Source organism: Lynx canadensis, chromosome C1 (genome assembly GCF_007474595.2).
Source record: "Lynx canadensis isolate LIC74 chromosome C1, mLynCan4.pri.v2, whole genome shotgun sequence".
Lineage (NCBI taxonomy): Eukaryota > Metazoa > Chordata > Mammalia > Carnivora > Felidae > Lynx > Lynx canadensis.
Window position 1 is genome coordinate 166226765 of NC_044310.1, and position 16921 is coordinate 166243685.

The following is a 16921-nucleotide window of genomic DNA, read 5'->3' on the forward strand; positions in this document are numbered from 1 at the left end:
TTGTCCAAAGTTACAAAAATGGCTACTGAGGTTTGTTGTAAAAATGTAATAGGGACCATATCTAGAAGACTGGAAATTACCTTCTACAACAAGCTTAGCCGTGGAGGTCTTCTCCTTATTTCCCAAACGTAACACACAGGTGTATTCGCCGGCATCAGAAAGCTGGACATCCATAATATGCAGCTTTCTGTCTTTACCATCTGCGATGAATCTGTGCTTTGGGCTCTCACGGATATTGCTACCATCTTTCATCCAGCTTGTAATTGCAGTGGAGGGGGAGACTAAACACTCAAAGATTGCAGAAGACCCAACTGACTCTGCTTCAGTCAAGACGATGTCTTTGATTTCTTTCACGAACTTCAGTGGCACAGCCTTTAGCTGGTACGTGAATGGGGCTTCATCAGGAGGTTTCTCCCCACCACTTCCTGGTCTTAACTTTTTCCTTTCAACTTCTATTGGTGAAGGAGTCTTTTTGGCTACACCTGATTCAAAATAAAGTTAAAAGTTGATTTGGCATTTTCATTAGGGTCAGAAGGGCATACCTAGCTGTCCGCTGGGTAATACCACTGGTAGAGCAACTTGAAGACAAGAAAACTAAAGACTAAGCAATTGAAAGGTCAATTGAGTTTATACTGCCTTCTTTCAGATAGGAAAATGAGATGGTATAAGGAAGCCATGATAATAGATGCTCTTCGTTTTCTCAAGTTTTAAACCAAATATAAAATGTCCCAATTAATGTCTAATTATTTTATCTGTCATGTATAAATATCAAGCATATGAAGAATGAACCTAAGAATGTATGGGGTTCATTATGCTAAATATAATTGGTTATATAATACCCACTTGAATAATATTAGAGTTATAGTACTTGAACTATCAGAAGACATTTGTTTTAGCAGAATCAATTGGGAATAATGAAAATTGTTATAAATTATAAAACATTTTTCCTCTTTTTTTTTCTGTAGTTTTTTTTCTTTTGGCATTTAATTTTTTTAAAATATAATTTATTGCCAAATTGGCTTATATACAACACCCAGTGCTCATCCCAACAAGTGCCCTCCTCAATGCCCATCACCCACTTTCCCTCTCCCCCACCCCCCCCCAGACCCCAATGTTTATAGCAGCACTTTTTTTCCCTCTTGAATGTAAAGTTTCCCAGAGTGAAAGGTTACAATTGAGGTGCAGGGAAATGACCTTACCTTTGATGGGACCTTTCGGCTTGGCAGCTTCCTCTTTAGGTGCTTTGGCTTCTGAGATACAAAGAAAATTCAGCATTTAAACAATTTTCAGATCTATTTTATGTGTCATAGAAACCATGCGGGGTGAATCATGTTCTTTATTATAAATATTAATGCATGAAGAGAAATTGACTTTATTTATATGACCTCGATGGACAATACTTTGCTACTTCCAAGAAGGCATATTTTGATCAGTATCATCTGGTCAATGATGTGACCAAGCCAAATTACCAACATATTTAGGATTTAAAAATCGCTTTCAGCAAGTGATTTTATTCTTCTCCCATTTCTGGGAGAAGGCTTACTATTGCCTTATGAGGAAGTTTTACTCTTGCGTAGCTATGCAAAGTATTTGATATGATTATGTATGTGTTGGGTAAGTGAATCAAGGAAAGAAGTTTTTGTCAACAAGGAATCAATGTAGGCAAAAGGGAAATGGTCCAGAAATGACCAAAAGCCTATTTTTTTAATGTTTTTATTTTCGAGAGAGACAGAGAGCAAGCACGGGAGGGGCAGAGAGAGAGACACACAGAATCGGAAGCAGACTCCAGATACTGAGCTGTGAGCACAGAGCCCCATGGGGGGCTTAAACTCACAGACTGTGAGATCATGACCTGAGCTGAAGTCAGCTGCTTAACCAAGTCACCCAGGCACCCCAAGTCTATTTTTGTTTTTGTTTTTTTAACTGGGCAGACAAATCCAGTAAAGACTGAGGAAAGAGGAGGGTCTATGTGTTACACACATACGGATTCCTTTGAAGAGTTCCTTTAATCAGACAATGAACTAAGGCAGAAGTAAGACAGTTCCTCTATTTAGAGTTTAATGAAATTATTAATGTGGCAAAATATAAACTATAGAACCAACTCTCTAGTTTCAGCCCCTGGGAGTGTGAGAAAAGCTTCATTTTTATGCACATTTAATTAGCTCACTGGCAGTTAGGATCCTTTCCTGAGCTAATGAAAGGTATCACATTGCAATTATAAAAATTAACAGAATATGCCTAAATCATAAATATCAGTGACAAACATATTAACATAAATATTAAAGTTAAACTACAACCCAAAGAATACAGTACATTGTCTCATGTCATTAAACATAATGAAATTTATGTGCTTTACTATGCCAGGTGGCACTGTATGTTTTATATTTTAATCCTTACAATGATCCTATGAGGCAGAATATAATTGAATCTGATTTACAGACTAGAAATTTAAAATTTAAACAGGTTAATAACTAGCCAAGGATCAAATAGGACACATATGTATCAATGATCAATACATATCAATCATTTTGGTTTTGAGATTATCATCAAGTGACAAACACTAATAGCTTATGTACAATTATAAGTAACTAAGTTTGTACCTGAGATAGTTAATGCCACAGAGTTAGTACATCTAAGAAAATTACTATTGACCTAAAGTCTTATATAGATTTAAAGGCTGAACTACATTGTCTTGTTTTGGTCTCTCCTTTTTTTGTTGTGGTAAAATACACCAACATAAAATTTACCATTTTAACCACTGTAACAGGTATACAATTCAGTTGCATTAAGTATATTCACAGTGTTGTGCAATCATCAACACTATCCATTTCCTGAACTTTCTCATTATCTTAATATGCAGTTTTTTTTAAAGAAGGAGAAATGTTTCCTACAGGTCATGTGGGGGAAATTTGAATATCCACAGGCTGCCTAGATGTATGTCCTTAGAGAGTCTGTCTGTCTCCTTTGTTTTCATCAGCCTTGAACATATTCATTTCTTAATTTTAAAAGCATATAAAGCAATGATGCTTTGAAGGAATGTATATTTCAATCAAAACACAGTGTGTACCCATGGGTGACAGATTAGTTTGGTAAAGGACATAAGATGATAAAAATTTAATCAAGAATTTATACACACCCCTGCTCCCCCACCTTGATGATGCCTACATTTCAACAAGAGGGCTTGAATTTTAATGAAGTATGAATACTTTTATTAAGCCATTAAAACAAACAAGCAAAAAGAAAACTATAGAACAAATACCTGCTTTCTTCCCAACTACTGGTACGGTCACTGGGGCAGCAATGGGAGTTGGTGCGGGCTCCACAGGAGGCGGTTTGATTATTTTCACTTCTGTAGAGAGATGTCCATTGCATTAATGTATCCATTTGTCTCTTCCTAAAGTCTCATTTAGTGGCCTATTTGCCTTTTCTGATATAATTTTAAAATTTTTAAATCACTAGTTTTTCAGAGAATAATATGTTCTAACTATAACATAATCTTTATATAGTATAATATATTCAATATATTCCAATACACTTAAGTATATTGAATAAAATAAATAATGTCTAAAGATATATTGGGACATTGGAAATCTTTTGATGCATGTGGACATTTACTCCCTTTTTTAATTAACTACATATTTGCTTAAAGAAAAAAAGAAAAGAAAAGAAAAGAAAAGAAAAGAAAAGAAAAGAAAAGATCGCAGGTCCAAAATGGTGTCATTTGACCAAGTTCTCAAAATGGGACTTTATACTCGGTCTAATTGCAATTTCAACCTCCCTCCAGAAATGTGGCCTTCACTGGTAAGTGAGGAAATTTTTCCTCCCATCAGCGCCAAAGAGTGGGTCACCTAGGTCCTCTCTAACCCCCAAAGAAAGAAAGACATAATATGCATGATAAAAAAAACCCTGCTTTTCCCCCCCTGGCAGACAATCTCCTTGGGAACAATCCTTTTTTGAGCTCATAACTGTTTGCCTCCACCCTCTGCATATAAAAACCTCCCATTTTGTACAACTCAGGTGCCTCTATTTGCTAGACCGGGTGTTGCCCCACTCATGAATCATGTAGCCAATTAGATCTTCACATTTGCTTGGTTGAATTTTGTTATTTGACACGTTATTTGTAATGAAGCATGAAGGAATATGCTGTTGGCACTGAGGATAAGTTTGCTTACCTGGTTCAGGCTTTGGTTTTGGTTCAGGTCCAGGGAGAGGTATTGCTGGCTTAATTTCAGGCACTAAAATAATTCACAATAGTAAGCAGGTTATCGCAGTATTTTGGAAGTTTTTCACAAATTCAAACCAAAATTGGACAGACTTAATAGATCTTGGGATATACTAGAATTTATACACATACAGTCACTAAATCAAGTATTTGATCTAAGTTTATTTTGCATTTGAAACAAAATATTTGGAAAATAATAGTAGAGCATCTGATTGGTTCTAATGTTGTTATTCATCAAATTACCCATTTCTTTCCTAGCGCTTAAAACTTATTTATTTGATAAATGGGTGGTCATTAGCCAAGTTCACATAAAAGTGAAATGGTATAGAAAATTAAAGCCATATGTGATGAGCAGATTAAGGTCATGTGTTCCAATCTTAATGCCAGTGTAATGGTATTTTAAATGATGCATATTTGCATTTTTAGGGACTAAGAAAGTGCCAATAAGTTTGTACCTTTTACTGGTTCAGGAACTTTCCTTTCCCTTTTTGTAACAGCTGGAGGTACTTCAGCCTCTTCAACAGCTTTTGGAGGTGGCTCTGGTACTTTAAGATAGTAAGATTATTTTCTAGTGTTATTTGAATAGTTAGAAATCAATTGACCTGAAATAATCAGATCAAACTATCTTTCAAAAGCTCCATTAATGGCTTTTAACAAAACCTTATACTGTATCAACTAATTTCTGTTTTCTCTTCTTGACTCTGCCTCAGTTTACTTGCCTTTCTCTTATTCCATCCACTTGGGTCCTAACTCCTTCAGCTTCCCCTGTCTAAATCACTTCCATAACAGTTCCCAATAAATACATCCTTTGAAAATAGACTAATGATAAAAAATCAACCCACTTAAAAGCCCCCCAAATTCTGTGCCACATTTGCTGACACCCTCCCATTAAGTTATTTTGTAGCCATTTTGATTATTTCACAATCATTTCTACCAGAAGGACCAGTGGCAAAGTACTAACAACAATGAAGTACAGGGACATACATGAATGGATTTGAAATAACTATAAAGATATTTAAACAGAAAGCAGACAATGGAAAGCACAGACTATTTCACAGATGAAATATGAAGCTGTGTTTATATTTAACTCCGATAATGTTTACAAGATAAACCTTTTGTTAAATGTCCATTTTGTTAAAAGAGAATTGTTACTGAGATTCCTACCTGGTTTTTTAACTTTTTCTAGTTTTTTAGGTTCTACTTTAGGTTCTTCTTCTTCAGGCCTCTTTCTTAGAACTTAAAAGACAAAAAGGCTTATATGTAAACCAAGACAAACAAACTAATGAAGATGTTGAGCTAGACAAATGCAAATAGTGCACAAAGCAAGGAAAATGAAAAGCATGCCACCTGGTGCACTGGGCAATTAGCATTTATGCTAGAAGTGCTTGTTTTTAAGAAAAAAAAAATCAAAGATTGCTATATTAATTAGAATAGCACTCAGAGTCACTTTATATCCATGTACATAGCCAATCTGTTGTTTGGAGACAACTCCATTGCAAAAATGACCAAATCACAAAATGAATAAGTTTAAATAGCAACAAATTCAAATCATAATTCAACATTCTAATATAACGAGGAGCGTTTAAATAAGTATAACGTTTACTTAAGTGGAGATAGCCAAAGAACTGTGGCCTAGATATCTGTAATTCTGCATGAAGAAAATGTTACAACTTCTTCATCTGAAAATCCTACTTTCAATTCTTTAGTAGTTTATTAGTAGAAAGAAATGTTCAGTTTTTTAAAAATGTTACTTATTAGTTGTGATGGTCCTGTGTTACACTTCAAAGCTGAATACTGAATTTAGGCTTACATAGTTCCTCTGTAATTTGGGGTACTTAATAGGCTTAGTGTATTTTACTACATCATGTGATTACAAACATGACAGCTGTGGTCATTATTATTAGCTTAGAGCATTATCAATTTGGTTATGTCTATTCATGTAAATTTCAAAACACTGTGAGTGCTTACAAAATTTCTGTCTTCTTTTAAAAAAGACATGGAAATGATAACCTTCCTAATTTTCAATGCAACTATAAATGAATTGTGATAAATAGGTATGTGAATAGGTAATCTGACCAAGAGACAGAAACATTTTGTAAGCTTTCAAGTCTGTTTCTGGTCAACGTAAAGCTAAAAAAACAGTTGAAAAATACTATACCGCTTTTGAGAACAACTTCTTCCTTTGGTTGAGGCTTAGGTTCAGGAAGTAATTTGCGAACTTTCTTTTCAACTCCAGGCACTTAAAAGAATATGATTTCAAATTTTGAAGTGAATTCATATAAAAAGTAAATTTCAACAAGAAAAAGGTCTCTTTCAAAACTAGTTAACTGCAGTGCATAAGTAATAACGTTTGCTGCCTATAAATATCACAGAATTTAAAAGCAAATAATACACTTCAAGTTTTTTCCTCTGCAAATATCTACATAGCCTTGTGACAAATTCCACTGCATTTATTACAAGCAAGTATATTCATCTTAAATGAGGGTAGAAGACGTTATCGTATATTGACTTTATGAGTCTTTGATCACATATAGGGCTCCTGACAGCATCTTTGCCCCAATCTACAATTATAGATTGTTCAAATCTATACTGGTGTCTCATGAACCATTAATTACATTAAAATGATACTGGTAAGTGTTAGTGTCAATATTCAATCTTCTCCACTGGTAAGAGAAGAAAGCCACGGGATCTGGCTGATGACCTTGATGTTGGGAAAGGGCCATTCTCATTTTCTTAACAGAAGAGAAATATCATTTCTCAAGATCTCCTTTTTGAAATAATACCTAAAATTATAAAACTATAGAATTTGAGAGCTAGTGTTGGAGTTCTTTTTAATGAATAAAAAAATGGTCTTTAGACTAAAAAGGGACCCAAGTCTAAGTTCATTCTATTTTGCATCTTCAGTGACTGTTGGGCACAGTCAAAGATATGTACAGCATATAAAATGTTTCTCCTCCTCCTCCTCTAGCCCCCTCAAAGATTTGAGTGGAAAAAAGAGAAACACTGGGCGCTTATGAACCACCTTATGTCTCTACTAATGTCAATGAAAATCAATTTAATACATTATTTTGTATCACTTAACACCATATTTATTTAGTCATGTGAAATCTGAATTTTAGATATTTCTATAAAATTTCCTATTTGGTGCCTTTAAACAAGATATTTGCAATTCACTAAATAGTTTTATTTTTTTAACGTGAAGATAACTTTGCATAACTACAAAATTTAAATATACAAAAGGTAAATACGTAAGCATTTCATTTTAAATGATTTTTTTCTGTCAAGTATGTTAAGTAAAATTTCACACTTAAACATTAAACTTTTTTAACCATGATAAATTGTGCTGACTTTCAATACTATTTTAGGATTACTAATATTCTCAATGTATAACCATTTTTTTGATCAAACCTGGAGAGACAACCACACATCTAATGAACATAAGGATGGCATATATCCTTTACTCACATGATGGACATAGTGGAAATACATCTTTGCATTTGTTTTTCCATATTATTTCATTTCAGGTACAGAATACACCATTGCAGCTATTATTTTTAAAGCTATTATATGTAATTACATGTCATTTGAATGTTTGAGTGGCTTTTCCTTGTCACTAGTTAACAGCCATTATCACATTATTTTGTAATCCCCATTTTATAAATCAGGAAATGTGTATTTAGAGGGGTGACTTCTCTAACATTACAGAGTGAATCAACAACAGATTCAGTTACTGGGTCTGGATATGTTGATTACTTAAATAGAACACTGTTACCCATTATACTTACTAGAAAAGTTAATAATTTTATTTGTAACAGAAAATTTTCTAAAATTTATGATCCATTTATTTTCCTTTAAGGTCTAAGTTTAGATAGGGAAAATACTGTGTCAAGAGAAATAAATTTTGAAAAATGACCTGCAGCAATGAAGAACGTTCCCTAAAATGTGAGATCTGTACACCTGAAAGAATGTCTTGGAGTCAGTGACAAGAGAGTGACAGGAAAGGCCTGAGGAAATCTCTATGAATCATCTCAGTAATACAGAAGGAGAGTGTGACTTATTTTTAGTGCTTATAACACTGGCTAAAATACTGTTGTTCAGGTGAAATTCCAAAGTTTTCTAATATTAACTCCCTGCATTTTAACCTAATATGGGTCCTAATACTAATTTCAGCTAGTCAGTAAAATGTGATATTTTTAGTTTAGGAAAATGCAAGAAGACATATGTAGATGAGACAAAGATAAACAATATCTATCCACAAATGTATGAATTTGATGGGAGACAGAGGAAGCAACACTCATGAGCCAGGACCATAAAAGCTACAAAAATACAAGAAATAAATGAGATTACTCTGATTACTTATAAGAAAGAAGAAAAAGAAAGAAAAGAAAGAAAGAAAGAAAGAAAGAAAGAAAGAAAAAGAAAGAAAGAACATTCTAGAAGACAGGAAGAGCCAAAAGTCAGATGAAGGGATAATGCATATAAATGCATTTCCCAGACTGTGAAATACCTTTCAGAGGTTTAAGCTCCACTTTTTCTGGAACTTCAGGTTTTTCAGGAACTTTCTTCTTTGGAACAGCTTTAAAGAATATGATCTTAATTTTATTATTTGTATATTTAGACTAATCTGAAGCAAATTTTTAAATATGTGCTCTAAGAGTCAAAACCAAGCTTTTCTTACAACGAAATAGCATTAATAACAGCCAACAGCAGCCACCAAAGAACACACAAGACGCACTTAAACCATGAAAACATTGCCTCTTTACTCTGACCTTGGGTTGTAAGTATAAGTCTGGTGGAGAAAGAAGATAATTTTTGTTCTTTGCAGGAGGAAGAAATATTCCTTTGAGTATAAATTTATATTAAGGGAAGTGTATTAAGTGTGCGTCTTCATGGACTATGAATCAACAGATGGGTAGTCTTAAAAGGCGCCCATTTTCTATGTCTGACTTAAAATACCAGAAGTTACCCCTACTGGTCAGGAGGAGTGAAGAGGGACAAGAATCATTATAAGCAGTATTACTCTGGAATATCCTGGCTTTGTACACGTGGTGAGTATGGGAAAAGTGCTCATCTAAGATTATATGTAGATTATTTTAGGTTGAGAAATCTCATGACACTACAAATAAGACAACACTGTATTACAATTAAAAGAATAATATGCTTTTGCCAGTTTACTTCAGTGTTTCAAGATGTTATTTTAAAAATTAAGTAATATTGCATCAGTTCAAAGAAATATCTAAATGCAAAAAGAATGAAGGGAAACTTAACAATGAGAAGAGATGCTGGATATCAAATGTATTCATAATCACTCTTTCTGGCTACACGGAGGACCACTACAGAACACAATCTGGCTTTTATTAAGTTGTGAAAGAAAAAAAAAAGTAAGGGAGCAGTGACTTTCTATCATTCATATGCTTTCCTTTGATGGTATATGAGCACATATCAGCTATCAATGCCATAAATATATTATTTAGAGTATGTTTTAAAGCACGTGAGGGGCGCCTGGGTGGCACAGTCGGTTAAGCGTCCGACTTCAGCCAGGTCACGATCTCACGGTCCGTGAGTTCGAGCCCCGCGTCAGGCTCTGGGCTGATGGCTCGGAGCCTGGAGCCTGTTTCCGATTCTGTGTCTCCCTCTCTCTCTGCCCCTTCCCCGTTCATGCTCTGTCTCTCTCTGTCCCAAAAATAAATAAACGTTGAAAAAAAAATTAAAAAAAAATAAAGCACGTGAAATTCTTTAAGAACAGAGTTTTAGATTTGTTACTGCAACGTTAAAAATTTCATGCAAAGTTTTCTTATACATCCCAAATGCACAAGATGTCAAAGATATGCATGGCAATCACACTTTGAAACGAGGAAATCCTTTCTCCGTAAGAAAGTTAGTTGGACAGCGCCTGCATCCAGATTGCCAGGATGAAGCTAACCATGATACACTTTCTGTCAGGCATGACAGACAAAGCACCCAAAGGCAGCAGAAAACACAGGTCTCTATGCAATTCCCACAGCCTGATTGTGTTTGCAAGCACACACTTTTAAAAGTAATACATTTCTTGCAAGCACCATTTCTGATGACTGAATAGAAGTTTGAAGCAGGTTAATAAAATTTTGGTGTGGCGTTTTATACCTTTAAGTTGGAATATTTTCTCCTTCACATCTTCCTTAGGTGGAGCAGGAGGAGGTACTGCAGGCTTTGGTTTGAGTTTTGGTTTCTCAATAACCTTCTTTTCCGGTTCAGGTTCTTGAAAGAGTATTTCAGGAGTGTTAGTACATGTATATGTTAATTAGCAGGTGTGTAGATAGTATATTCAGTAGAAATTTAAACTTATATGAAATAAAAGGTTTTCTTTTTAAGTTCTTATTAGTGTCCAACATAAAACATAAAACAGTATCCCACATAAAACACAAAAACATCAACATTGTACACAGATGATGAGAAATACAGCAAAGGCACCAATAAAAACAAAGGAAGTATCCGTATATGCCACACTGACATGAGATCAACAGTACAAATGACAAGGATACATATGAAAATGCACACTTAAAAAAGAGTATCTTACATACAGATGCAAAGAGACTTACAGACAAACATAAAACTATATATGTATATGAAGATGAAGTCTATGATGATGAAGATAATCCAAGTAATTGAATACCTTGTATCGGTATTTCTTCTGGCTGTGGTTCAGGTTCAGGTTCTTCAGGCTCAATATACTTTTGAATTTCACGTTCTTTAAAGAATGTTGACAGAAGATATGAGGTTGTAAAGTTCTTCACAGAGACTCATACAAATTTCACACAGTTGCAAAGATTTTAGTCACAAAAACAAAAATATACAATTCGTACAGATTCACTTATACAGAAAAAGAGTTAAGGTTTCTATTACACTAAAACATTCTATTAACTGCTTTATTTGTTGTATGTTGATAGCAAATGAGATGACTTAGAATTTGATATGGGGTTATTGTTTGAGAATCCAATGCAATTATTCCAGTTTTGCTTTGTAAACTATCTTTGGGAATTTACAATTACTGTCAAGAATAAGCAAATTCAAGATTATATTCAAAAGAAGTATAACTATTTGAAAAATGAAGCAAACATATGCTGGAATGCTTCTGTATATAATTTTAAGAAAGAATGTCACCCTATGAATACTGTGTGTATGTATACATATATATATAACATATATATATGTATACATACACACACACACCACACACACACACACACATACACACATATATACCTTCAACAGGGGGAGTCACTTTTCTACCAATGGTTATGGATGCTTTTTCTTCATATATTATTTCCTCAGGAGATACTTCAACTTAAAAAACACAGTGTTATATTTTAGACTCAATTCACAAGAGAATCCTGTAACTGCTAAGTTACAACATATCATCTTAGTTAGCCTCAATAACTATTCTTCAGATGACCCCAAGATATCAACTTCAGGACATAAGACAGACAACAGATAAATACATAAGACCCATCTACAACCAAAGCAAGATGAAGACAATTGTCATCTTTCCAAGATTTATAGAGCAGCCATGTACCTTGGACATGTGGAGCTTCTGGCTCTTCAGGAATAGGAATGGACACTTTCTTTTCTGGGACGATTTCCTTGGGCACTTGAGGCACTTTAAAGACATTGATTTTTTTTTTTTACTATTAAGAATTTAGAAGATGTGCAAGATTCTGCAAACAGCAGGCAAAGAATACAGGGGAAAGCACTTTATCTTATAAGACACTGTGGGGGAATATGGCTTTTCTGGACATTCCAATTTTATACACGAGTCTTCTCAGCCTTCTTCATTTACTTCTCTTCCTCTGTGTACCCTTAAGTGTCAGTGTTCTCCACTGGTCTAACTCTGAAGCCTTTACAAATCAGCTCTACGTTCTTTAAGCAGTCACTCCTGTACCTGCAACTCTTGTGCCTCTCATTTCTAGATCTACATCTCCAGCTCTCTTTCCTAAGCTCCAAATGCATATTTCCACCTTCAGTATTTGAAAAGTGAAAAATATATTCATTATCTTCTAATATTAGTTAGGGACCCAATGAACCTCATGGATATCTAGCTACAATCCTTACAATCATCTTGGGTTCCTCTATTTCCCTAATTATTTTGATAATAGACACCAATTAGATCTCCCATTTCTCTCACTCTTGTTCCATTTCTACCACCACCAATCTTGTCCAACTCTTAATGACCTTAATGAACTGCAGTGGCTCTTTACTATTATCACTGTCTTCCAGTAGCTGGAACTACTGCCAGTTATTTTTCTGAAGCCCAGCTCTTACTAATTGGTACACCTGCTTCAAAGCCTTTGAAGCTTCCTGTTGCCTACAGAATAGAGGACACATCTCATAGGGACATTCAAAGAACTCCAAAATATGACTCTCAGCTTTATATCCAGCCTGTATTTCAAGATACACCACAACCAATCCATCCTCAAATTGCACAAATTTATTTGACAGCCCTTGAACTTCCTAGACTCTTGTCTCTGTGCCTTTTGATAAAATCTTCCCTTTGCCTAGGGGTGCCTGGGTGGCTAGTCAGTTAAGCATCTGACTTTGGCTCAGGTCATGATCTCACGGTTCATGGGTTGGAGCCCTGCTGCAGGCTCTGTGCTGACAGCTCAGAGCCTGGAGCCTGTTTTGGATTCTGTGTCTCCCCCCCCCCCCCGCTCTCTCTCTCTGCCCCTCCCGTCCCATCTCAAAAATAAACAAACATTAAAAATTTTTTGAAATCTTCCCTTTGCCTAGAAAACCATTTTCTCAATGACTACAATGTAAAAATCCATCAAAACATAAAATGCTATTTCTTTCATACAGCTTTCCCTGATGCCTCTCTGCCTGAAGTTGATCTCCCTCGCTCTGTGCTTCTGTAACCCCTTATACTCTGTAGTTGTGGTCACTTCCTGTCTCGATAGGAGTTATTGCTGTGCTTTCTTCTCACTGCAGTTAAGGTGCTTGAGGACAGGATCAGATCTTATTTTCTTTTTTTCTAGTACACTGTTTTGTTAGTTATAAGACATTCAACAAATATGCCCGATTGAGCTGTTCTACACCTTCAATCAGAGGAGGTCTTTTTCTACCACCTGGACCACGTCATAGCACCACTGAATCTCCTTGTGTTTGTTTTCCTGCTTATCTGTCTCATTTTTTTCTCTTTGCCCTCATTACTTTCCCCTTTTTACCTGGGAAAAGTGGTTTTGCAAAAACGTCGGTATGTTTTGCTCTGGGCACTATTACTAAAATGCTCAGATGTGATTCAGAGAAATGATATTGTTTCTTCACGGTAGGTACCTTTTTCTGGCAGGACTTCTGGTTTTTTGGTAACAGGTACAGGTTCCTTCTTTACTGGAACAAGTTTCTTGGGCACCTCAGGCACTTTGAAGATATTAGTTTTTATTTGTAAAAAGATTTTTGAAAACATTTTACATGTTAAGAATAAAGAATCTATAATTAATGGAACGACATTAAAATTACGGAAAACAAAAGGACATTCTTGTCCTTAGTTATGCAACAAGGACAGATATCAAATTACTTTATAAAAATAATATCAATGATGACATGAATACCTTTAGCTGCTGGTATTTCTGGCTTCTTAACAGTTGGAACTTTCTTCACTGGGACAACTTTCTTTGCCATCTCAGGTACTTTAAAGATATTAGTAGCATTTAATAATATAAAATTTCAAGATGCAATATGTACACATTAATTTGATGAGTCTGTCCAACACACCAACATTTAGATAACAGTTACACACAGAATACAACACAATACGTAATAAAGAAAGAGTGTCACATTTAGACAGCACACAGAAAAGAAGCAAATATTGATTTCTTTTACTATAAGTACCTTTAGGAGGTGGAGCTTCTGGTTTCTTGATAACAGGAACTTTCTTCTCTGGAACAACCTTCTTTGGTTCTTCAGGCACTTGAAGGATAATAATTTCTCTTAGAGTCAAATGATTACAACGAAAGGCTTAACGTTAATGAATGAATGAAGAATCACACCTATTCCTTTGGTAGGCATATTGTAAAATTCTATAGCTTTTGGTGTGCAAATGACTTCCGGTTTTGCCAATGAAGTCAAATTTCAAATAAGAAGATAGAAGACTGGAATTTTATCTTAAAGAAGATATACAATCGATATAAAAATCAAAGGATGTATTTTCTTAGACAGTACAGGATCCTGCCTTGTACCTGTTGGTGGTGGCGCTTCTGGTTCCTCCTCTTCCACAACAGGAACTGGTTCCTCCTCTTCCACAACAGGAACTGGTTCCTCCTCTTCCACAACAGGAACTGGCTCTTCCTCTTCAGGAGCAATTTCCTCAGGTTCTTCATAGACTTAAAAAATATAGTTAATTTTAATTCTACGCGTGGAACAATATTCTAAAATGCACAAAACACTGAACATAAGAACTAGTAACCTTGATTTCTTTCCATGTTTCAATTAATATCTTCTCTTATTTTTGTGAAGATGAAATCTATCTCATTTGCACTGACTTCTGTTTCTATTATCTGAATGTTTGAAAAAGCCCATTTGGTATTTAATGTCATCAGTTCTGTCCTCCTTTCTGTGAGCATGAGAAATTTTCATATAGCTTATGATGCCTATGATGCCCTATGTAGATGTTTCTGATTGATAACCCAAATCAGAGCTAATTAAGAATAATTAAGACAAATAACTAAAGGATAGAAAATGACCAAGAGATACTAGATTAGAAAAAAAGGAACAAGGCTTAAATTAGCAATTGTCATGCATGAGTGGCAAGCTCATTAATGGTCTTACGTGTACCTTCTGGAGGAGGAGACTCTACTCTCTCGGGAACAGGAATGGCTGGTTCCTCTTCTAAGACAGGTTTCTTTGGTACCTCTGGCACTTTAAAGATATTAGTTAATTTTACATCTAGGTAGTTGAGAAGTACAGTACATGGAATTTATACCACCTCTAGTTCATATCTAGGTCAAATAACCCAGAGACAAATCCAAGAACAAAATTTACAAGGCCAGTAATTTGTTCTGAGATCCACACAAAGCAGGGAGGAAAAGAGTGGCCTAGTAAGATTAACAAAACTCTTCCAATGCTCAGAATAGATGCGTCAATTCTTTTTTTTAAACAATGGTGTTATTTAAGAACATTTAAACCCTAAAAACCCAGAATGGCAGGTTTGTAATTATGAATATTAAGTTTGACAAACAACAGGGTTTACTATAATAAGTGACTTTTAAAACAAAGAGCGAGTGTTTTCTGCAGAGTCTCATTAGTGACATGTACCTTTGGGTGGTGGGACTTCCGGCTTCTTGGGAACAGCAACTTTCTTTTCTGGAACAACTTCTTTTGGAACTTCGGGCACTTTAAAGATATTAGTATTTTAACATTAGGAAGAGTCGCTAGTAAACATTCATCACATTTACATAGAACAAAATACTTTTTAAGAGTTCGAGGTTTTTATCCTCCATCAAATGGTAGACATGTACCTTTGGCAGGTGGGACTTCTGGTTTTTTGGGAACCACTAGAGGCACCTTCTTTTCAGGAACAACTTCCTTGGGTACCTTGGGCACTTTAAAAGATATTAGTCATTTTTAGCTCATAGTTTCAATGACATATGGAAACCATTAAGTATAGCAGTGGAACCCAACACTTTAAAGACAGACATTTTTCTGTAGGAGGTTAGTGGCAGTGAGAAATACCTTTCACTGGTGGTGGTTCAGGTTTTTTGGCCACGACAGCAGGTGGTTTCTTTTCTGGGACAGGTTTCTTGGGTGGCACTGTCACTAAAGATATTAGAATTTATTTTTTAGACTCAGTGAAGATAGATGAGAAATGAGACAAAAGCTCAAAATGTCCAGCATCTTCAGGGAGAGAGGGGTGGAAAATTGGCTAAGGCAACCTAGCTGGCCAAGTACCTTTTGGGGGAGCGGCAGGCTCTGGCTCTTCCACAACTTCAGCTGGAGGCTCTTCCAGGGCAATTTCCTCAGGCTCCTCGTACACTTTAAAGACACAAGCTCATTTTAATGCAAGAATTGACTAAAGCATATGAATTGTTTTACAAAAAGATTTTTACAACACTAAGAAAACAGTGTTCTTTAAAAAAATACAATATACACAACACACATATACATGTGTGTATATATTTATATATAGGTTTTGACAGTTTGATTATTACCTGCAGGAGGCGGACTTTCTGGTTTTGGAGGAATAACTTCAGGCACCTTCTTTTCCGGAACAGCTGCCTTCGGCACCTCGGGTACTTTAAAGATATTAGTATTTTCATGATTAGACAGAGTAGAGACAAGTGGACAGTATCAAACACAGTGGCATGGGGGTGACTACCTTTGGCTGGTGGGACTTCAGGCTTTTTAGGAGGTGCTACAGCCACTTTCTTTTCAGGGACAACTTCTTTGGGAGCCTCGGGCACTTAAAAGATATTAGCAAAATTACATTTAGTTGTTATGAAGACCATTGGAACAAGATATTTTCAAGAGCAGAAGAGTGGTGTCTTTATAAGCCCAAGGTTGGTGACAAGTACCTTTAACGGGTGGTGGGACTTCGGGCTTTTTAGGAGGCGCCACAACCACTTTCTTTTCAGGGACAACTTCTTTGGGAGCCTCGGGCACTTAAAGATATTAGCAAAATTACATTTAGTTGTTATGAAGACCATTGGAACAAGATATTTTCAAGAGCAGAAG

General features: G+C 35.5%; 1 protein-coding gene across 1 annotated transcript in view; it reads right to left on the reverse strand.

Annotated features, from left to right (window-relative positions):
- The window catches only part of TTN (titin), a 277183-nt gene that overhangs the window by 111686 nt on the left and 148576 nt on the right, over nt 1-16921 (reverse strand). The window contains 19 exon segments of the mRNA XM_032594445.1: nt 81-482; nt 1200-1250; nt 3260-3349; nt 4173-4235; nt 4678-4767; nt 5387-5458; nt 6381-6461; nt 8730-8798; nt 10346-10459; nt 14084-14161; nt 14431-14574; nt 15026-15109; nt 15506-15583; nt 15709-15792; nt 15923-16006; nt 16139-16222; nt 16399-16482; nt 16566-16649; nt 16762-16848. Coding sequence (XP_032450336.1) covers nt 81-482; nt 1200-1250; nt 3260-3349; nt 4173-4235; nt 4678-4767; nt 5387-5458; nt 6381-6461; nt 8730-8798; nt 10346-10459; nt 14084-14161; nt 14431-14574; nt 15026-15109; nt 15506-15583; nt 15709-15792; nt 15923-16006; nt 16139-16222; nt 16399-16482; nt 16566-16649; nt 16762-16848 — 1923 coding nt within the window.